General features: G+C 52.0%; 2 protein-coding genes across 4 annotated transcripts; one reads left to right on the forward strand and one right to left on the reverse strand.

The window, feature by feature from the left end:
* The first annotated feature begins 488 nt into the window (after positions 1–488).
* Positions 489–7,943, forward strand: LOC149434978 (prostate-associated microseminoprotein-like). The gene is made up of 3 exons (XM_089663154.1): positions 489–629; positions 1,981–2,089; positions 7,499–7,943. Exons 1-3 carry the CDS (start codon positions 542–544, stop codon positions 7,686–7,688), a joined length of 387 nt encoding a protein of 128 aa, XP_089519280.1. The 5' UTR covers positions 489–541; the 3' UTR covers positions 7,689–7,943.
* On the reverse strand, positions 7,166–22,740 carry RGP1 (RGP1 partner of RAB6A GEF complex). 3 transcript variants are annotated; one of them, XR_016308585.1, is made up of 9 exons: positions 22,575–22,740; positions 18,599–18,735; positions 18,445–18,528; positions 18,215–18,364; positions 16,643–16,789; positions 14,423–14,550; positions 11,514–11,691; positions 9,104–10,922; positions 7,166–9,060 (listed from the first exon to the last, which is right to left on the reverse strand). XR_016308585.1 is itself a non-coding variant. In XM_089663153.1 (8 exons), exons 1-8 carry the CDS (start codon positions 22,688–22,690, stop codon positions 10,699–10,701), a joined length of 1,164 nt encoding a protein of 387 aa, XP_089519279.1. In that variant the 5' UTR covers positions 22,691–22,740; the 3' UTR covers positions 7,166–10,698. The 3 variants fall into 3 exon arrangements, 1 of the variants encoding a protein (XP_089519279.1); XR_016308586.1 differs by having other exon boundaries at positions 7,166–8,113; positions 8,175–10,922; XM_089663153.1 differs by having other exon boundaries at positions 7,166–10,922.
* Between the last annotated feature and the right edge of the window lie 771 nt (positions 22,741–23,511).

Consider the following 23,511-nt stretch of genomic DNA (forward strand, 5'->3'; position numbering starts at 1 on the left):
ATCCATCACCCAGACAGGGGGCACTCTGCACACCAGGACAGGGGGCACCCCAGAGAGAGACACCGACAGGGAGAGAGATAGTACAAGTACATCCATCACCCAGACAGGGGGCACTCTGCACACCGGGACAGGGAGCACCCCGGAGAGAGAGAGACAGTACGAGTACATCCATCACCCAGACAGGGGGCACTCTGCACACCAGGACAGGGAGCACCCCAGAGAGAGACAGTACGAGTACATCCATCGCCCAGACAGGGGGCACTCCACACACCAGGACAGGGAGCACCCCAGAGAGAGACAGTACGAGTACATCCATCGCCCAGACAGGGGGCACTCTGCACACCAGGACAGGGAGCACCCCGGAGAGAGACAGTACGAGAACATCCATCACCCAGACAGGGGGCACTCTGCACACCAGGACAGGGGGTAGCAGGGACACGAGCAGGTGCAGTCAGGTAGCATTCCATAGTCATAGACAGAGGCCAGGTCCCCTCATATCCTCGGGGAGTGATATCTGTCCTACATCCAAGAAGCCTCCAGCATGCTGCATCCTCGGACACCTCCACTTCTTGCGCTGCTCCTCCTCATCCTTCCATACACACACAGCCGCTGCTACTTTCAGGCCAAAGGTGGGTACCGCCTGACAGGGCACTCAGCCATTGTACTGTACATAGAGTGTTGTGTCTATGGGATGTGTTGGGGTATATTATCATTGCACTGGGATGAGTGGCCTTGTATGGGACTGTTGATGGGGAATGGCCTTGTATAGATCTTGTGCTGGGGAATGGCCTTGTACGGGACTGTTGCTGGGGAATGGCCTTGTATAGATCTTGTGCTGGGGAATGGCCTTGTACAGGACTGTTGCTGGGGAATGGCCTTGTACGGGACTGTTGCTGGGGAGTGGCCTTGTACAGGACTGTTGTTGGGGAATGGCCTTGTACGGGACTGTTGCTGGGGAGTGGCCTTGTACAGGACTGTTGCTGGGGAATGGCCTTGTACGGGACTGTTGCTGGGGAGTGGCCTTGTACAGGACTGTTGTTGGGGAATGGCCTTGTATGGGACTATTGCTGTGGAATGGCCTTCTAAGGGACTATTGCTGGAGAATGGCCTTGTATAAATCTATTGCTGGGGAATGGCTTTGTACAGGACTGTTGTTGGGGAATGGCCTTGTACGGGACTGTTGCTGGGGAATGGCCTTTTTATGTGACTGTTGCTGGGCGATGGCCTTGTATAGATCTTGTGCTGGGGAATGGCCTTGTTTAGATCTATTGCTGGGGAATGGCCTTGTATGGGACTGTTGCTGGGGAGTGGCCTTGTATGGGACTGTTGCTGGGGAGTGGCCTTGTATGGGACTGTTGCTGGGGAGTGGCCTTGTATGGGACTGTTTGCTGGGGAATGGCCTTGCATGGGACTATTGCGGGGGAATGGCCTTGCACGGGACTATTGCGGGGGAATGGCCTTGCACGGGACTATTGCGGGGGAATGGCCTTGCACAGGACTATTGCGGGGGAATGGCCTTGTATAAGAATGTTGCTGTGGAATGGCCTTGTAAGGGACTATTGCTGGGAAATGGCCTTTTAAGGGAATATTGCTGGGGAATGGCCTTGTACAGGGACTGTTGCTGGGAAATGGAATTGCATAGATCTATAGATCTATTGCTGGAGAATGGCCTTGTATAGATCTATTGCTGGGAAATGGCCTTGTATAGATCTATTGCTGGGGAGTGGCCTTGTATGAGACTGTTGCTTGGGAGTGGCCTTGTATGGGACTGTTGCTGGGGAATGGCCTTGTATGGGACTGTTGATGGGGACTGGCCTTGTACAGGGACTGTTGATGGGGACTGGCCTTGTACAGGGACTGTTGCTGGTCATCTCCAACAAACACAAAGCCAGTGGCAATATGTGACCCTGTAAAATGCATGTCTGTTCCTCTGTCAGAGGCTGAAGTGTGTCTAACATGGACCTTCTCTCCTACCTACAGCACTGTGCCGCTATGCTGGGAAGAGCTACGGATTGGGGGAATCATGGCTTGGCAAGGACTGTCAGCTCTGTACGTGTCTGCACCCGGTGGGAGTTGGATGCTGTGAGATGTAAGTAATCACACACTCTACACGTCGGCCTGTCACATTACAACAATACATCGTCCTCATTTAGCTACGCAGAATACAGTGGGGGAAATAAGGATTTCATCTCCTGGAGATAGAGACAGAATATCAACCAAAAATCCAGAAACACCATACAAATGTTATAAAGGGAGTACAGGGAGTAACATAAGTATCTGATCCCCAAACAAAACATGACTTAGTACTTGGTGGAGGAACCCTTGTTGGTGAGCACAGAGGTGAGACGTTCCTTGTAGTTGGTGGAGGAACCCTTGTTGGCGAGCACAGAGGTCAGACGTTCCTTGTACTTGGTGGAGGAACCCTTGTTGGCGAGCACAGAGGTGAGACGTGTCTTGTAGTTGGTGGAGGAACCCTTGCTGGCGAGCACAGAGGTGAGACGTCTCTTGTAGTTGGTGGGGGAACCCTTGTTGGTGAGCACAGAGGTGAGACGTTCCTTGTAGTTGGTGGAGGAACCCTTGTTGGCGAGCACAGAGGTGAGACGTTCCTTGTAGTTGGTGGAGGAACCCTTGTTGGCGAGCACAGAGGTGAGACGTGTCTTGTAGTTGGTGGAGGAACCCTTGTTGGTGGGCACAGAGGTGAGACGTGTCTTGTAGTTGGTGGAGGAACCCTTGTTGGTGAGCACAGAGGTGAGACGTTCCTTGTAGTTGGTGGTGGAACCCTTGTTGGTGAGCACAGAGGTGAGACGTTCCTTGTAGTTGGTGGAGGAACCCTTGTTGGCGAGCACAGAATTCAGACGTTCCTTGTAGTTGGTGGAGGAACCCTTGTTGGAGAGCACAGAGGTGAGACGTTCCTTGTAGTTGGTGGAGGAACCCTTGTTGGAGAGCACAGAGGTGAGACGTTCCTTGTAGTTGGTGGAAGAACCCTTGTTGGTGAGCACAGAGGTGAGACGTTCCTGTAGTTGGTGGAGGAACCCTTGTTGGAGAGCACAGAGGTGAGACATTCCCTGTAGTTGGTGGAGGAACCCTTGTTGGTGAGCACAGAGGTGAGACATCTCTTGTAGTTGGTGGAGGAACCCTTGTTGGTGAGCACAGAGGTGCAGACGTTCCTTGTAGTTGGTGGAGGAACCCTTGTTGGAGAGCACAGAGGTGAGGCGTTTCTTGGTAGTTGTTGGAGGAACCCTTGTTGGCGAGCACAGAGGTGAGATGTCTCTTGTAGTTGGTGGAACCCTTGTTGGCGAGCACAGAGGTACAGACATTCCTTGTAGTTGGTGGAGGAACCCTTGTTGGAGAGCACAGAGGTGAGACGTTCCTTGTAGTTGGTGGAGGAACCCTTGTTGGTGAGCACAGAGGTGAGATGTTTCTTGTAGTTGGTGGAAGAATGCTTGTTGGTGAGCACAGAGGTGAGAAGTCTCTTGTAGTTGGTGGAAGAACCTTTGTTAGCAAGCACAGAGGTGAGATGTTCCTTGTAGTTGGTGGAAGAACCCTTGTTGGTGAGCACAGAGGTCAGATGTTCCTTGTAGTTGGTGGAGGAACCCTTGTTGGGGAGCACAGAGGTCAGATGTTCCTTGTAGTTGGTGGAGGAACCCTTGATGGTGAGCACAGAGGTGAGATGTCTCTTGTAGTTGGTGGAGGAACCCTTGTTGGTGAGCACAGAGGTGAGATGTCTCTTGTAGTTGGTGGAGGAACCCTTGTTGGTGAGCACAGAGGTCAGATGTTCCTTGTAGTTGGTGGAGGAACCCTTGTTGGCGAGCAAAGAGGTCAGACATTCCTTGTAGTTGGTGGAGGAACCCTTGCTGGCGAGCACAGAGGTGAAAGGTTTCTTGTAGCTGGTGGAGGGACCCTTGTTGGCGAGCACAGAGGTGAGAAATTTCTTGTAGTTGGTGGAGGAACCCTTGTTGGTGAGCACAGAGGTCAGATGTTGCTTGTAATTGGTGGAGGAACCCTTGTTGGTGAGCACAGAGGTCAGACATTCCTTTTAGTTGGTGGAGGAACCCTTGCTGGCGAGCACAAAGGTGAAAGGTTTCTTGTAGTTGGTGGAGGGACCCTTGTTGGCGAGCACAGAGGTGAGACATTTCTTGTAGTTGGTGGAGGAATCCTTGTTGGCGAGCACAGAGGTGAGACGTTCCTTGTAGTTGGTGGAGGAACCCTTGTTGGTGAGCACAGAGGTCAGATGTTTCTTGTAATTGGTGGAGGAACCCTTGTTGGTGAGCACAGAGGTCAGACATTCCTTTTAGTTGGTGGAGGAACCCTTGCTGGCGAGCACAAAGGTGAAAGGTTTCTTGTAGTTGGAGGGACCCTTGTTGGCGAGCACAGAGGTGAGACATTTCTTGTAGTTGGTGGAGGAATCCTTGTTGGCGAGCACAGAGGTCAGACGTTTCCTGCAGTTGGTTCCCAAGTTTGCAGACATCTCAGGAGGGATTTTGGTCCACTCTTCTTTACAGATCTTCTCTAAATCCTTAAGGCATCTTGGCTGTCGCTTGCCAACTCGAAGTTTCAGCTCCCTCCATACATTTTCTATAGGAATTAAGGTCTGGAGACTGGCTAGGCCACTCCATGACCTTAATGTTCTTCTTCTTCAGCCACTCCTTTGTTTTGGGTCATTGTCATGCTGGAACACCCATCCACGACCCATCTTCAGTGTTCTGGCTGAAGGAAGAAGGTTCATCTAAGATTTTACAATACATTGCCCCCTCCATTGGTAGCTCAACGTGACAAAGTTGGCCTGTACCTTTAGCAGAAAAACACCCCTAAAGCAGAATGTTTCCACTACCATGTTTGACAGTTGGGATGGTGTTCTCAGAATCATAGTCAACATTTCTCTTCCTCCAAACACAGCGAGTTGAGTTAATGCCAAAGAGCCCAATTTTAGTCTCCTCTGACCACAGCACTTTCTCCCAATCCTTCTCTGAATCATTTAGATGTTCATTGGCAAGCTTCAGACGGGCCCGGACATGTGCCTTCTTGAGGAGGGGGACCTTGTGGACACTGCAGGATTTGAATCCATGGCGGTGTATTGTGTTACCAATGGTTTGTTTGGTGACTGTGGTACCACCTGCCTTGAGATCATTCACAATCTCCTCAGTGTAGTTCTGAGCTGATCCCTCACTTTTCCCATGATCATCCTTACCCCATGAGGTGAAATCCTCCATGGAGCTCCAGGCCGAGGAGGGCGATTGATGGGTATTTTGTATTTCTTCCATTTGCGAATATTCGCTCCAACAGTTGTCTCCTTTTCACCAAGCTTCTTGCTGATGGTCTTGTAGCCCATTCCAGCCTTGTGCAGGTCTACCATCTTGTCCCTGATGTCCTTTGACAGCTCTTTGGTCTTGCCCATGGTGGTAGTGAGGTGATTCTGTGAACAGGTATCTTTTACACACGAGTTGTTGTTAGGAGCGCCTTCTTACATGGACAGGACTGATCTGTGTACTATATGAGCACATAGCCAGTCTGTGGGAGCCAGAATCATTGTTGGTTGGTAGGGGATCAAATACTTATTGTACTCACGGAACTGCAACTCCATTTATAAGATTTGTATCGTGTGGTTTCTGGATTTGTGGTTGATATTCTGTCTCTGTCATTTATATAAACTATGATAACAATTATAGACCCTTCATTTCTGTGTAAGTGGGCGAACCTACACAACGTGCAGGGGATCAAACCTTTTTTTTCCCCACTGTATAAATGATCATCTGACCACACACAGCCAGCCCAGCCCTGGTCACCTGACCACACCCAGGCAGTAGAGCCCCGATCACCTGACCACACCCAGGCAGTAGAGCCCCGATCACCTGACCACACCCAGGCAGTAGAGCCCCGATCACCTGACCACACCCAGGCAGTAGAGCCCCGATCACCTGACCACACCCAGGCAGTAGAGCCCCGATCACCTGACCACACCCAGGCAGTAGAGCCCCGATCACCTCACCACACCCAGGCAGTAGAGCCCCGATCACCTCACCACACCCAGGCAGTAGAGCCCCGATCACCTGACCACACCCAGGCAGTAGAGCCCCGATCACCTGACCACACACAGGCAGTAGAGCCCCGATCACCTGACCACACACAGGCAGTAGAGCCCCGATCACCTGACTACACCCAGGCAGTAGAGCCCCGATCACCTCACCACACCCAGGCAGAAAAGCCCCAATCACCTGACCGCACCCAGGCAGTAGAGCTCTGATCACCTGACCGCACACAGGCAGTAGAGCTCTGATCACCTAACCGCACACAGGCAGTAGAGCTCTGATCACCTGACCACACACAGGCAGTAGAGCTCCGATCACCTGACCACACCCAGGCAGTACAGCCCCGATCACCTGACCACACACAGGCAGTACAGCCCCGATCACCTGACCACACACAGGCAGTACAGCCCCGATCACCTGACCACACACAGGCAGTACAGCCCCGATCACCTGACCACACACAGGCAGTACAGCCCCGATCACCTGACCACACACAGGCAGTACAGCCCCGATCACCTGACCACACCCAGGCAGTAGAGCCCCGATCACCTGACCACACCCAGGCAGTAGAGCCCCGATCACCTCACCACACCCAGGCAGTAGAGCCCCGATCACCTGACCACACACAGGCAGTAGAGCCCCGATCACCTGACCACACACAGGCAGTAGAGCCCCGATCACCTGACTACACCCAGGCAGTAGAGCCCCGATCACCTCACCACACCCAGGCAGAAAAGCCCCGATCACCTGACCGCACCCAGGCAGTAGAGCTCTGATCACCTGACCGCACACAGGCAGTAGAGCTCCGATCACCTGACCACACCCAGGCAGTACAGCCCCGATCACCTGACCACACACAGGCAGTACAGCCCCGATCACCTGACCACACACAGGCAGTACAGCCCCGATCACCTGACCACACACAGGCAGTACAGCCCCGATCACCTGACCACACACAGGCAGTACAGCCCCAATCACCTGACCACACACAGGCAGTACAGCCCCGATCACCTGACCACACACAGGCAGTACAGCCCCGATCACCTGACCACACACAGGCAGTACAGCCCCGATCACCTGACCACAGATACGACACCATCTAACCATTTCACACTCACAATGGAGATATAAACTTTAAATAATAAAAAGTGAATTTTATTTGATCTTATAAACAAAACAGATAAATACATTTCATCTTCCAGTCCCCAGATTCATGAAGCTGAAATAGAACTTAAGGCATCCTAAAGTGGCCCCTCGGGTATTGCAGGTTTTGGGGGATTTACTTCCAATGATATGAATACCCCATAATTGACATCATCAGTCAGTGTTGGTCAATTAGAGGTCATTCTAGCATGCCTTGAGTACCATTGCAGTGTCATGACTTAGGGCCTTGGTTCCCTTTTATAAGTACAATGTACAGGAGAGGGACAGTGGGCTGCAGAGCTAACCATCTATTCTGTATTCCTCTACAGAACACAGCACCCCATCGACTTCCCATCGTGGTGTGAAGCTCGCTATGACCCTCAGACCTGTCACATCTCTGTCGTTCAGAAGGCCAATCCTAGCCTTCCATGTGTGCACAGCGCAGACTACGAATGGGGCTCAGCCGGGACCCCGGAACCCACTCCAGAGTCCATCTACCCCACCCAACTCGGCAGATAGACTGCAATCCGTGAGCTCTCTTTCCATGTCTACCAGACCACTGTGAGCGCTCTACCAGCTTCCTAAATCCGATTCCTGGGGAGCCCTGTATATCCATTACAATGTGGCTGGCTCCCTGCAGCTTCTATCCACATAAAGGGCCACGCGGCCAGCTATGTGCCCGCCAGACCCTGGCATCCCCCCAGGACTACGATAATGTGTTTATGTTGTAAACTGTGTATGACCACTTAGCACCCAATAAACCACTCTGCTCCACCTCCGTGTCTACACTGATCTATAACAAAATGGCGGACTACTCCACCAATTCATAGATTTCACACCGAGTACAAACTGTGGGGGCCAAACACACCTTACTCCACCCCACTGGGCCAGACAGTCTGCCCCCCACACTACACAGGAGTGCAAACTGTGGGGGCCAAACACACCTTACTCCACCCCACTGGGCCAGACAGTCTGCCCCCATACTATACAGGAGGCCAAACACACCTTACTCCACCCCACTGGGCCAGACAGTCTGCCCCCCACACTACACAGGAGTGCAAACTGTGGGGGCCAAACACACCTTACTCCACCCCACTGGGCCAGACAGTCTGCCCCCCACACTACACAGGAGTGCAAACTGTGGGGGCCAAACACACCTTACTCCACCCCACTGGGCCAGACAGTCTGCCCCCATACTATACAGGAGGCCAAACACACCTTACTCCACCCCACTGGGCCAGATAGTCTGCCCCCCACACTACATAGGAGTGCAAACTGTGGGGGCCAAACACACCGTACTCCACCCCACTGGGCCAAACAGTCTGCCCCCCACACTACACAGGAGTGCAAACTGCGGGGGCCAAACACACCTTACTCCACCCCACTGGGCCAAACAGTCTGCCCCCCACACTACACAGGAGTGCAAACTGTGGGGGCCAAAGACACCTTACTCCACCCCACTGGGCCAGAGAGTCTGCCCCCCACACTACAAAGGAGTGCAAACTGTGGGGGCCAAACACACCTTACTTCACCCCACTGGGCCAGTCTTCCCCCCATACTGCACAGGAGTGCAAACTGTGGGGGCCAAACACACCTTACTCCACCCAATGGGACAGACAGTCTGTCCCCACGTACTATACATGAGTAGACCTCTCACAGCTGGACAACCCAGAGGAGGAGCTACAGAGTGTTCCCCTCCCAGTGCAGAATTTAGAGATAAAAACTAGAGAGCGCCCCCCCCTCAAAATGGAGGAAAAGTTAGAAGAGGAGCTATAGAGTGTTTCAATTCCACTGCAGGATAACCCAGAGGAGGAGCTATAAAGTATACCCCTCCCACTGCAGGACAAGCCAGAGGAAGAGCTATAGTGTTCCCCTCCCACTGCAGGACAACCTAGAGGAGGAGCTATAGTGTTCCCCTCCCACTGCAGGACAACCCAGAACAGGGAGCTAGAGTGTTCCCCTTCCACTGAAGGACAACCTAGAGGAGGAGCTATAGTGTTCCCCTCCCACTGCAGGACAACCAAGAGGAGGAGCTATAGTGTTCCCCTCCCACTGCAGGACAACCAAGAGGAGGAGCTATAGTGTTCCCCTCCCACTGCAGGACAACCAAGAGGAGGAGCTATAGTGTTCCCCTCCCACTGCAGGACAACCAAGAGGAGGAGCTATAGTGTTCCCCTCCCACTGCAGGACAACCAAGAGGAGGAGCTATAGCATACCCCTTGCACTGTAGGACAACCCAGAGGAAGAAGCTATAGAGTGTACCCCTCCCACTACAGGACAACCAAGAGGAGGAGCTATGGAGTGTCCATCTCACTGCAGGACAACCAAGCGGAGGGAGCTATAGAATGTGTTCAAGTGACTGTTGGGAAACCCAGAGAAAGAAGCTATAGAGGTGTGCCCCTCCCACTGCAGGACAACCCACAGAGAAAGAAGCTATAGAGGTGTGCCCCTCCCACTGCAGGACAACCCACAGAGAAAGGAGCTATAGAGTGTGCCCCTCCCACTGCAGGACAACCCACAGAGAAAGGAGCTATAGAGTGTGCCCCTCCCACTGCAGGACAACCCACAGAGGAAGAAGCTATAGAGTGTACCCCTCCCACTACAGGACAACCAAGAGGAGGAGCTATGGAGTGTCCATCTCACTGCAGGACAACCAAGCGGAGGGAGCTATAGAATGTGTTCAAGTGACTGTTGGGAAACCCAGAGAAAGAAGCTATAGAGGTGTGCCCCTCCCACTGCAGGACAACCCAAAAGAGGGAGCTATAGAATGTACCCCTCTCACTGTAGGACAACCCACAGAGAAAGGAGCTATAGAGTGTGCCCCTCCCACTGCAGGACAACCCACAGAGAAAGGAGCTATAGAGTGTGCCCCTCCCACTGCAGGACAACCCACAGAGAAAGGAGCTATAGAGTGTGCCCCTCCCACTGCAGGACAACCCACAGAGAAAGGAGCTATAGAGGTGTGCCCCTCCCACTGCAGGACAACCCACAGAGGAAGGAGCTAGAGTGTGCCCCTCCCACTGCAGGACAACCCACAGAGGAAGGAGCTAGAGTGTGCCCCTCCCACTGCAGGACAACCCACAGAGGAAGGAGCTAGAGTGTGCCCCTCCCACTGCAGGACAACCCACAGAGGAAGGAGCTAGAGTGTGCCCCTCCCACTGCAGGACAACCCATAGAGGAAGGAGCTATAGTGTGCCCCTCCCACTGCAGGACAACCCACAGAGAAAGGAGCTATAGAGTGTGCCCCTCCCACTGTAGGACAACCCATAGAGGAAGGAGCTATAGAGTGTGCCCCTCCCACTGCAGGAAAACCCACAGAGGAAAGAGCTATAGTGTGCCCCTCCCACTGGAAGGAGAGGCTATAAAGAGAAATAGGAAGAATAATTGAGAATGCTCCTCCCACTGCAGAAAGGCAGAGAGAAGGGGATCAGTATACAAGGAATCTGCCCCTCCTTTAGGGCAACAGAAGGGAGTACCCACTTATCTCCCCCCCCACTTAGCTCCCACCAATCCCAGCATGGTCCCACTGCTAGATACAGATGGACTGGGATGAGTAGGCCGGAGACACGTAAGAGGCCAGTAAAGGGTTGGTGGGTAAAACTTTGATGGGCAGGTCCCAGCTGAATGTGTCCACGTCAATGTGTTCAGCTCCTGTCCATGTGATGATCTCTGATTGGTTCTCTGGTACGGTAGGCGCTTCCACCGGTTCCCGGGCAGTGACAAATTCAAAGTGCAGGCGCCACTTCAGTGATACTGCAAGATGGAGAGAAGAAAAGAGAGGTGACCCTAATGGCATAGTCCTGACCCCCTCCCCCCACCCATACCACATAATACACAGCCATGATGGAGGGTAAACCCAACTGGTCTGTCTCCATATCCATCAGTGTATTCCCCATCATATCTCAGATGTCTCACCACCACACATTTCATACACAGCCCATGAGGAGGGATAAACCCAACCGGTATGTCCTCCATATCCATCAGTGTATTCCCCATCATATCCCAGATGTCTCACCACCACACATTTCATACACAGCCCATGATGGAGGATAAACCCAACCGGTATGTCCTTCATGTCCATCAGTGTATTCCCCATCATATCCCAGATGTCTCCTCACCACACATTTCATACACAGCCCATGAGGGAGGATAAACCCAACCGGTATGTCCTCCATATCCATCAGTGTATTCCCCATCATATCCCAGATGTCTCCTCACCACACATTGCATGTAAAACCCATGAGGAAGGATAAACCCAACCGGTATGACCTCCATATCCATCAGTGTATTCCCCATCATATCCCAGACATCTCCTCACCACACCTCCAGACACTCATCACTCACCGATGTTGGTACTGAAGCCCGGGCAGGAGCTCAATGGGACAGGGAGGCCGAAATTGCTGCTGGCGGTATGCAGGCAGGATTCATGGTGCTGAGCGTGGGTGCTGATGGATACAGGTTGTCCGCGGGAACGTCTGTACTCCTCCTGTACGCTCTCCTCAGTTTGCAGAGACACTGAATACTGTGCATAGAGAACTCACAGTCAGCTCACACACAGGACAACGGGGACAGGCAATGATTCTGGTCTGCACATGTCTATTTCCACAGGATATACCAGGGTTCTGCAAGAAGTCCTCAGGGTGTTCCACCACCCCCACCACTGTAGTAGATTCCTATCTACCCAACTCTGGCACAGCCTAAGCAAAGGATGGATCTCATTAAGCTGCACATCTATGCAGACCTGGAGGTACTGGAATGAATGGCAGTCTTAGCCCCCTAAGGTGCACAGTTGTACAGTCCACAATGGGGGGCAATGAGAGCTGAGCTTTGAGGAAAGAGAGGGGGCAGGGCGGTTCCTCAAGCATGGAAAGGTTGAGAAGGCTGGTATTGGCGATATTAGCACCATGTTGAAGAAAAGGGGCACAGAAGTGTCTGTCCCATGTGGTTGGTGTGGCTGGAATGCATAGTGAGGTGATGGGTGGAAGTGAGCTTCCCTGGTGGGGGATGGTATGGGCAGGAGTCAGCTGGCCAGAAGGAAGTATTCAGACTCCTCCATCAGGAAGGAAGTATTCAGACATCCTCCACCTGGGACACAGGACCAAGGTATCATAGCCGGGCATTGCACCCAAGACTAGACGAGACTAGCTTAGATGTCAAACAGGGACTCTTTATTGGACAGAAAACACAGATTTTTATACACTCAGAAATAGGGGCAGTCCCCACATGAACAATAAAACAAATATTGCACATTGAGATAAACATCCCACACTGATTATGTAAGAGCTTGATCACAACAGTGCAGCCAACGGACATCTAAACGAACAGTAAGCTAAGCAGCAGCCAGGCACTGAGACAAAGCTTTGATTAGCCAGGGAGCCCACCCCAGACAACCCGGCAACAAACCCACCCCTGAAGACACAAAGTCCATGACACACGCTGACTATCACTTGTATAATCTGTCCACCATGAGACAAAACTCTTCCAATATTCCAACAGATGGAACAGTGGAATTGATTTATCTTCATGGATTACTTGACGGGGATTGTTGATAAATATTTCCGTCCAAATAGAGGAGCTTCTCCAACCCAGTGGGCATGAGGGCCCCATATTGCCTCTGACCGGTAACCTGTACAAGATTATTACATCTTTCCATCCACTCCAGCAAGGAAGACTTATTGTCTGTATGCAGAGAACTCATCCAAGCCTCACCACGTTGTTGTCCATCATTACAGAATGGTCTGCTCTCTCCATGGGCCTTAATTAGTGGGCAGGAAGCTAGCCCCTAGTCCCCTCAAAAAGCCCCTGTCCTGGGTTGGGTCTGTCACACTTCCATCTCAAAGAAAGGAAGTATCTGCCCGCCATCAACGTGGGGTAGAAAATCCACCAGAGTCCTGGTCTGAGGACGTAAGCAATCTCTTTGTCTACAGACAGGAGTAATGTGTTCCAGACCTAAAGGGTTCATTTGCAGGAATCTGGTGAGGAACTAGGCTAAAGGAACTGGATGAGCAGACCATAAGCCCCAAGAACATCTCCTGAGAGGGGGTCGGGTTTGGGAACAGAGCTGCAAAGCCAGAGGCTGGGGTTTGAAAGTTTTCTTAATGCAGAAAAACACTGGCCTGAACAGTGACCAGGACTAATCCTAAATATGTCAAGTGATGCATATGAACTTGGGAGAACGTTCACAACCAAACTCCTCCAGTGTCCGCAGTGTTGTGATCACATTGGTGTCCAGGTCCAACAATGGCTGTTTCCATAGAAGGTCATCTAGATACCCAACGACAAGGATGCCTCTGAGCTTCACAACGATTGGGAAAATGGGGACGGGACAAATATCCCAAATATCCATGGAGGCTAGGAAGTCTACTCGATGAAAAGAGAGTATGCTCTACCAAGTGGATTCCATCCTGACCTTGATCAACATGCCTACACCAACCGAGTGGATGGAACAGATGGAATCCACTTAGTAGGTCATGATCTCTCTCCATCAAGGAGACCTCCTAGCCTCCATGGATATTTGGGAGATTTACCATCACAAACCCATTTTCCCCAGTCATCTCTGATTCATTTGCATCAGCGTAAGCCCATTCCAAGCCGAAAGGCATCCTTGTCCAGACCTTCTGTGTAAGGGGGTGCAAGGGCACTTAGGGCTTTTAGGTCTTTGATAGCCTCAGCACCCCACAGGGTCTGAAAACCATGAAATGGTTGAAATTAAACACCTGAAATGTATCCAAAGGAGGTATCAATGCAATGATGCCCAAAACTGCTTGATGGAGAACAGCCAGACGTTGTGGAGATACAAGAAGAAACCACCTCCTGCAACCACACATCCAGGACACAAAACTTCCAAATCTCTGCAAGGTTCCAACAGACATTGAAGGGGCAGAATGAATCTACACCCATTAAGATTTGCATGCAAGCGTATGGATCCTGGGCTGTAGGGTCCAAGGAAGGGAACCTTTGGGCATCTGTTGACACAAGAGTCCCCTGGATTGGGGAAAGTCAGGTACAGACTTAGGCTTCCGATCCTTCCTCTGGAAGCCTGGGAGAGATAGTAAGGCCAACCAGTCGGTCCCCGCATAGCAACCGGTCCGGCACCGCATAGCAACCGGTCCGGCACCGCATAGCAACCGGTCCGGCACCGCATAGCAACCGGTCCGGCACCGCATAGCAACCGGTCCGGCACCGCATAGCAACCGGTCATGCAGCTGAGGCACCTGCTAACTAAAACCAGCAGCCAGTAGGACATCACTGACCTGTAAGCAGGGGATTTCACCATCAGAAAAGTTGAAGGTTCCGATGACATCTTCTCCGATCTTATAAACCGTCTTAAAGATACAGAAGGTCCCGACTCGGCCTCGTGTGTTACTGATGTTATACTGATCTGTAGGAGGAAGCACAGGGGTAGGATCACCACAGGACCCCCTGTATAGGACCCTCTGTATAGGACCCTCTGTATAGGACCCTCTGCATAGGACCCCCTGTATAGGACCCTCTGCACAGGACCCTCTGTATAGGACCCCCTGTATAGGACCCTCTGTATAGGACCCTCTGTATAGGACCCTCTGCACAGGACCCTCTGTATAGGACCCCCTGTATAGGACCCTCTGTATAGGACCCTCTGCACAGGACCCTCTGTATAGGACCCCCTGTATAGGACCCTCTGCATAGGACCCTCTGTATAGGACCCTCTGTATAGGACCCTCTGTATAGGACCCCCTGTATAGGACCCTCTGTATAGGACCCTCTGTATAGGACCCCCTGTATAGGACCCTCTGTATAGGACCCTCTGCATAGGACCCCCTGTATAGGACCCTCTGTATAGGACCCTCTGCATAGGACCCCCTGTATAGGACCCTCTGTATAGGACCCTCTGCATAGGACCCTCTGTATAGGACCCTCTGTATAGGACCCTCTGCATAGGACCCCCTGTATAGGACCCTCTGTATAGGACCCTCTGCATAGGACCCTCTGTATAGGACCCTCTGCATAGGACCCCGACACCATGACCAGACCCTCCCCTGGATGGGAGAAGATATGATGAAGGACGTCTACTACTCGAGTCCCACTAAGCTTGCAGCATACACCATGTCCCCTCCCCCCTCTACTATTCCCTACACTCCATGTCCCCCCCCCCCTCTACTATTCCCTACACTCCATGTCCCCTCCCCCCTCTACTATTCCCTACACTCCATGTCCCCCCCCCCCTCTACTATTCCCTACACTCCATGTCCCCTCCCCCCTCTACTATTCCCTACACACCATGTCCCCTCCCCCCTCTACTATTCCCTACACTCCATGTCCCCCCCCTCTACTATTCCCTACACTCCATGTCGTCCCACCCTCTACTATTCCCTACACTCCATGTCCCCTCCCCCCTCTACTATTCCCTACACGCCATGTCCCCTCCCCCCTCTACTATTCCCTACACTCCATGTCCCCTCCCCCCTCTACTATTCCCTACACACCATGTCCCCTCCCCCCTCTACTATTCCCTACACTCCATGTCCCCCCCCTCTACTATTCCCTACACTCCATGTCGTCCCACCCTCTACTATTCCCTACACTCCATGTCGTCCCACCCTCTACTATTCCCTACACACCATGTCCCCCCCCCTCTACTATTCCCTACACTCCATGTCCCCCCCCTCTACTATTCCCTACACACCATGTCCCCTCCCCCCTCTACTATTCCCTACACTCCATGTCCCCCCCCTCTACTATTCCCTACACTCCATGTCGTCCCACCCTCTACTATTCCCTACACTCCATGTCCCCCCCCTCTACTATTCCCTACACTCCATGTCCCCCCCCTCTACTATTCCCTACACTCCATGTCGTCCCACCCTCTACTATTCCCTACACACCATGTCCCCTCCCCCCTCTACTATTCCCTACACACCATGTCCCCTCCCCCCTCTACTATTCCCTACACACCATGTCCCCCCCCTCTACTATTCCCTACACTCCATGTCCCCCCCCTCTACTATTCCCTACACTCCATGTCCCCCCCCTCTACTATTCCCTACACACCATGTCCCCTCCCCCCTCTACTATTCCCTACACACCATGTCCCCCCCCTCTACTATTCCCTACACACCATGTCCCCTCCCCCCTCTACTATTCCCTACACACCATGTCCCCCCCCTCTACTATTCCCTACACTCCATGTCCCCCCCCTCTACTATTCCCTACACACCATGTCCCCCCCCCCCTCTACGCCATGCCCCCCCCCCCTGTACTGGGTGGGTGTGTATTTTGTACGTCCCCCAATCTGGAAGACGTAACAATGTAGTAAGTGATCTCCCCGCTCACACGTCAGATGTTGGATCTTAGGACAAGGAAAGCCTCTAGCAGCGTGCCGTACGGCGCCATGACTGGACCTGTGATGGGCAGAAATCAGCACGGCGCTGACATCACCGGGTTCCACAGACAGGTCCTGGGGAAGGATGGGGATGACATCATCAGTCACTTACGTAATGTCCTCCGTGATGTCACAGCCATGAGAATCTCCACAGCGGAGTCCAGGAGGCGCGAGTCCTTCTTCGACATTTCATCTTCCTCCAGGAAGGGATTGGAAGGGGCCACCTCGTCCTCCTGTGAAGGCTGGAAACCCTGGAGGGCTGGAAACAAGACCAATCACAACCCCCATCATTGTCCTGAACACAGACAGCTCTGACCGGGGGTTAAAGGTCACGATAGGAACATGGAGCCCGCCAATAAACTCCAACTGCCTGGATTTCCCGGACTCGGAGGGGCTTACAACTTCCCTCTGACTTTCCTAAACTGTGTACTCAACTCGTGGGTCAATGAAGGTGGAGCCGGGCGGGGCATGGTGGGGCGGGGCAGGGCGGGGCATGGGAGGTCTGAAACGCAGATATGTAGACAAACAGCTAAAATCACAGCTGATGTAAACAGGTGACCTCTGACCTCACCATACAGTTCATGTCATTTTCCTATGTTGCATCTAACTGTATGCTGTTATTGTTCTGTAGAATGCTGCCATCTCGAGGTGGTTTCTGGCCATTGCAACTTGTTTACTAATGTGATGTTGGTTTCTCCTTTGTCCACCCCTCCTGTTTAGTGAATTTAGTCCTAGCTACACCATTCCCACATCTTCCAAGTTTCCTCTGTCAGTGTTAGTATTTCTCAAAGACAGGGCATAGGAAAGCTGTTGTCTTCTTACACTTCAAAAGGCTGAAAACACATCCTCTGTACTGCAAATGTTAAAGTGATACTAAAGACTTGGTTTTGAAGAAAAAAAAATAATAACAAAACATGTCTACACTTACCTGCTGCGTGTAGTGGTTTTGCACAGAGCAGCCCAGATCCATCACTTCTCAGGTCCCTAGCCCCTCCCTCCTGTCGGGTGCCCCTATAGTAGGCAGCTTGCTATGGGGGCACCTGAGCAGGCACAGTCCTGTGCTGCTGCTTTGTGTATCCATTCACACACAGAGCAGCGGCTTGACCCTGCCCATCTCTCTCCTCATTGGCTCACTGGCTGTGATAGCAGTGGGAGCCAATGGCTTCCACTGCTGTCTCAGCCAATGAGGAGGTAGAGACCTGGGACAGCAGAGGCTTTTCTACCAAGGCGGACTGACAACTCATGGGGCCCCCGGACAATAGGGGATCATGGGGCCCCTGTGTTCTTGCCCAAACTCAAAAAAGTCTTCGAAAAAGGTACCAGGGGCATCTCATGGGGCCCCCTACTGACCCCGGGCCCTCGGGCAGTGTCCGAATTTCCAAATGGTCAGTCCGCACCTGTTCTGTACACATCACTGGATCTGGATGGGACTCAGGTAAGTAATGGGGAAGCTGGGAGGACTGCTGCATAGAATGCATGAAGGTAAAAATCCTGGAGCCTTTACAACCACTTTACGTAAATTTGGGTTGGATTTAGTTGTTGCGTCTCACTGAGGAGTGAAGCTGCCTGTGGACGGTGCCGAGTCAGCAGGTGACCATGCTGTCCGTACAGACTGGGTTTAAGTATATCAGTGCATAGAAAGGCATTTGAAACAGAACAGTCACTGTGACCTCTGACCTCTCACCGTACAATAAGAGGACCCGGAATGGGACTCGTAGAAGTTGTATTGGGCAGTTGACTCTCTGGCAGCCAATGGTCAGCTTGTAGACGTATTTCACGGACTGACCTCGGAAGGACGGGGGTGCGGAGAGAGGTAATGTCTCACTATAGGAATCTGAAAGAGAAAACATATCATCGTCTGCTGGAGAAGATACAACAATGATGGAGATTGTCTCCTGTGTACAGACCACCTACAGGACTTGGTCTCCCCGGGGTCCAGGCGCAGGTCACAGAAGAGGATCTTGGGTGGAGTGGAGAGGATACACTGACCCCGTTCACCTGAAAGATGAAAACAAGGGTGATAGAACGTAGGCACAAAGACACCAGGGGGCCCCGGGGCCAGACTTACCTCTGTTAGGGATGAAGACCGTCTCATTCTCCGCCTGGACGTCCTGTCTGGGCTCCTCGCTGGCTGGAAGCTGAACCCGGCTGTCACTGGCATGGAACTGACAATGGATCTGAGCGCTGGCCCAGGCGAGAGTCTCACTGCAACATACAATCAGAACAGCGGTCACAGATCTGAGCCTGGCCCAGGTCTGTCAGGTTTTCATTGCCATCTGTGCTCCCATTATGGAAATATTCCATGGATCACACAACAAAAAAAACCAACCTCCCCTTAATCACATAAGAAAGCCCAGCACTACCATCTGTTTGTGTAACTGACTGACAGGGGGCAGAAGGTCTTCCATGGATCACACAACAACAAAGCCCAGCACTATCATCTGCCTCTGTGTAACTAACGGGGCGGGGGGGGGGGGGGCTCCCCTGAATTAACAAGAAAGCCCAGCCCTACCATCTGCTTGTGTAACTGACTAACAGAGGGCACAGGGGCTTCCCTGAATCACACAAGAAAGCCCAGCACTACCATCTGCTTGTGTGTAACTAAGGCTGCTTTCACACTGATCCATCTTGCTTCCATTTTTGTGTTGAAAAAAGTGGAAGAAAAACACATGACCATTTTTGCAAGTAGCAGTTTGAGAGTAGCCTTAGGGAGGGGCAAGAAAGCCCAGCACTATCATCTGTCTCTATGTAACAGGAGGCTCCTCTGACCCACACAACAAGAAAGCGCAGCACTATCATCTGTCTCTATGTAACAGGGGGCTCCTCTGATCCACCAACAAGAAAGCCCAGCACTATCATCTGTCTCTATGTGACGGGGCTCCTCTGACCCACACAAGAAAGCCCAGCACTATCATCTGTCTCTATGTAACAGGGGGCTCCTCTGACCCAAACAACAAGAAAGCCCAGCACTATCATGTGTCTCTATGTAACGGGGCTCCTCTGACCCACACAAGAAAGCCCAGCACTATCATCTGTCTCTATGTAACAGGGGGCTCCTCTGACCCAAACAACAAGAAAGCCCAGCACTATCATCTGTCTCTATGTAACAGGAGGCTCCTCTGATCCACACAACAAGGAAGCCCAGCACTATCATCTGTCTCTATGTAACAGGGGGCTCCTCTGACCCACACAACAAGAAAGCCCAGCACTATCATCTGTCTCTATGTAACAGGGGCTCCTCTGACCCAAACAACAAGAAAGCCCAGCACTATCATCTGTCTCTATGTAACAGGGGGCTCCTCTGACCCAAACAACAAGAAAGCCCAGCACTATCATCTGTCTCTATGTAACAGGGGGCTCCTCTGACCCACACAACAAGAAAGCCCAGCACTATCATCTGTCTCTATGTAACGGGGCTCCTCTGACCCACACAACAAGAAAGCACAGCACTATCATGTGTCTCTATGTAACAGGGGGCTCCTCTGACCCACACAACAAGAAAGCCCAGCACTATCATCTGTCTCTATGTAACAGGGGCTCCTCTGACCCAAACAACAAGAAAGCCCAGCACTATCATCTGTCTCTATGTAACAGGGGGCTCCTCTGACCCAAACAACAAGAAAGCCCAGCACTATCATCTGTCTCTATGTAACAGAGGGCTCCTCTGACCCACACAACAAGAAAGCCCAGCACTATCATCTGTCTCTATGTAACAGGGGGCTCCTCTGACCCACACAAGAAAGCCCAGCACTATCATCTGTCTCTATGTGACGAGGCTCCTCTGACCCAAACAACAAGAAAGCCCAGCACTATCATCTGTCTCTATGTGACGAGGCTCCTCTGACCCACACAACAAGAAAGCCCAGCACTATCATCTGTCTCTATGTAACAGGGGCTCCTCTGACCCACACAACAAGAAAGCCCAGCACTATCATCTGTCTCTATGTAACAGGGGGCTCCTCTGACCCACACAACAAGAAAGCCCAGCACTATCATCTGTCTCTATGTAACAGGAGGCTCCTCTGACCCACACAACAAGGAAGCCCAGCACTATCATCTGTCTCTATGTAACAGGAGGCTCCTCTGACCCACACAACAAGGAAGCCCAGCACTATCATCTGTCTCTATGTAACAGGGGCTCCTCTGACCCACACAACAAGAAAGCCCAGCACTATCATGTGTCTCTATGTAACAGGGGGCTCCTCTGACCCACACAACAAGAAAGCCCAGCACTATCATCTGTCTCTATGTAACAGGGGGCTCCTCTGACCCACACAACAAGAAAGCCCAGCACTATCATCTGTCTCTATGTAACGGGGCTCCTCTGACCCACACAACAAGAAAGCCCAGCACTATCATCTGTCTCTATGTAACAGGAGGCTCCTCTGACCCACACAACAAGGAAGCCCAGCACTATCATCTGTCTCTATGTAACAGGGGCTCCTCTGACCCACACAACAAGAAAGCCCAGCACTATCATCTGTCTCTATGTAACAGGGGGCTCCTCTGACCCACACAACAAGAAAGCCCAGCACTATCATCTGTCTCTATGTAACAGGAGGCTCCTCTGACCCACACAACAAGGAAGCCCAGCACTATCATCTGTCTCTATGTAACAGGAGGCTCCTCTGACCCACACAACAAGGAAGCCCAGCACTATCATCTGTCTCTATGTAACAGGGGCTCCTCTGACCCACACAACAAGAAAGCCCAGCACTATCATCTGTCTCTATGTAACAGGGGGCTCCTCTGACCCAAACAACAAGAAAGCCCAGCACTATCATCTGTCTCTATGTAACAGAGGGCTCCTCTGACCCACACAACAAGAAAGCCCAGCACTATCATCTGTCTCTATGTAACAGGGGGCTCCTCTGACCCACACAAGAAAGCCCAGCATTATCATCTGTCTCTATGTAACAGGGGGCTCCTCTGACCCACACAAGAAAGCCCAGCACTATCATCTGTCTCTATGTAACAGGGGGCTCCTCTGACCCACACAACAAGAAAGCCCAGCACTATCATCTGTCTCTATGTAACAGGGGGCTCCTCTGACCCACACAACAAGGAAGCCCAGCACTATCATGTGTCTAACAGGGGGCTCCCCAGCTGCAGCATGTGGCTACTATACATGACGTATGGGTTCAGGATTTGTTGTTCCTCGTGGGCGGAGCGGAGATGGATCAGATCCCCTGTCACGTCTTTGTCCCTGTTGGGGAGATTCACCTTCTCTCTGGGAGAGATTTACGAAGACCGGAACACTCAGAATCCGGTGCAGCGGTGCAAGGCAGCCAATCAGGGGACTCCCTCACTTCCTGCTTTAGTTCTCAGACAGGAAGTGAACTCTCCCTATGGGGACACCTGACAGGGGATTCCCTCACTTCCTGCTTTGGTTCTCAGACGGGAAGTGAACTCTCCCTACGGGGACACCTGACAGGGGATTCCCTCACTTCCTGCTTTGGTTCTCAGACGGGAAGTGAACTCTCCCTACGGGGACACCTGACAGGGGATTCCCTCACTTCCTGCTTTGGTTCTCAGACAGGAAGTGAACTCTCCCTACGGGGACACCTGACAGGGGATTCCCTCACTTCCTGCTTTGGTTCTCAGACAGGAAGTGAACTCTCCCTACGGGGACACCTGACAGGGGTTATCTCCCTCCACCCAAAAGCGGAAGTTCGGCTTTAAGCCTTTGTCCCCCGCACCCCATTAAGGATTGGCACCTTTGGGGAGCGGGGGGGAGGGGGTACCCGAATTTGGCAGGTACCCGATCCCACTGTCCTCCCCCCTCGTAGTCTTCTGGGACACGTGACACGTATGTGCAGTGGGCACCGGCTGTGAAGCCGCATGTTGTTCTAGCCGGGTGACCACACTGAAGATGCCGGTGAGACCAGCCGTGGTCAGGACACCGAAGGACGGGGGATGGGTAAGGGGCGCCATTTACATGACTTTTATTTTTCAACTGGAACTCCCCTTTAAGTGGACAAATCTACCAAACCGATTCATGTTCTCCCCTCCCCTATAGACCAGGGAGGACAGAGGACACCTACCTGCTGGCGGAGGTGGAGAGGGCTGACAATGGGTTGGTGAAGGTCACTATACATTCCAGAGGCTCACCGGCCAGGAAGACTGGACCACGGACCAGCTTGGCCACCACTTCAATCATGGTGAGGGGAGCGGACCTGGAATGGGGAGGATGAGAAGGTTAGCCAGGGCACCTCCGGGACGGGGCAAAAATAAAGACTCCTCCCTCCAGACCAACTGGGGACAATCCCTCTAAGAACATTCATATCCCCACGTGGCCTTCTCATTATAATCCCCACGTGGCCTTCTCATTATAATTTCCCCTGTGGTCTTCTCATAATAATCTCCATGTGGCCTTCTCATGATAATCCCCATGTGGCCTTCTCATTACAAGCCCCACGTGGCCTTCTCATGATAATCCCCACGTGATCTTCTCATTGTAATCCCCACGTGGTCTTCTCATTATAATCCCCACGTGGTCTTCTCATTACAAGCCCCACGTGGCCTTCTCATGATAATCCCCACGTGATCTTCTCATAATCTCCACGTGGTCTTCTCATTATAAATCCCCACGTGGTCTTCTTATAATCTCCACGTGGTCTTCTCATTATAAATCTCCACGTGGTCTTCTCATTACAAGCCCCACGTGGTCTTCTCATTACAAGCCCCACATGGTCTTCTCATAATCTCCACGTGGTCTTCTCATTATAATCTCCACGTGGCCTTCTCATCATTATCCTGTGATCTCATTATAATCCCATGTGGCCTTCTTATGATAATCCCCAAGTGGTCTTCATTATAATCCCTACGTTGCCTTTTCATGATAATCTCCATGTGGCCTTCTCAGTATAATCCCGTGATCTCATTATAATCCCCACGTGGCCTTCTCATCATTATCCCCACGTGGTCATTATAAACCCCACGTGATCTCATTATAATCCCCACGTGGCCTTGTCAAGGATC

The sequence above is a fragment of the Staurois parvus genome, unplaced genomic scaffold, assembly GCF_062004578.1.
Source record: "Staurois parvus isolate SC_StPar_1 unplaced genomic scaffold, SC_StPar_1.0 ptg001635l, whole genome shotgun sequence".
Taxonomy (NCBI): domain Eukaryota; kingdom Metazoa; phylum Chordata; class Amphibia; order Anura; family Ranidae; genus Staurois; species Staurois parvus.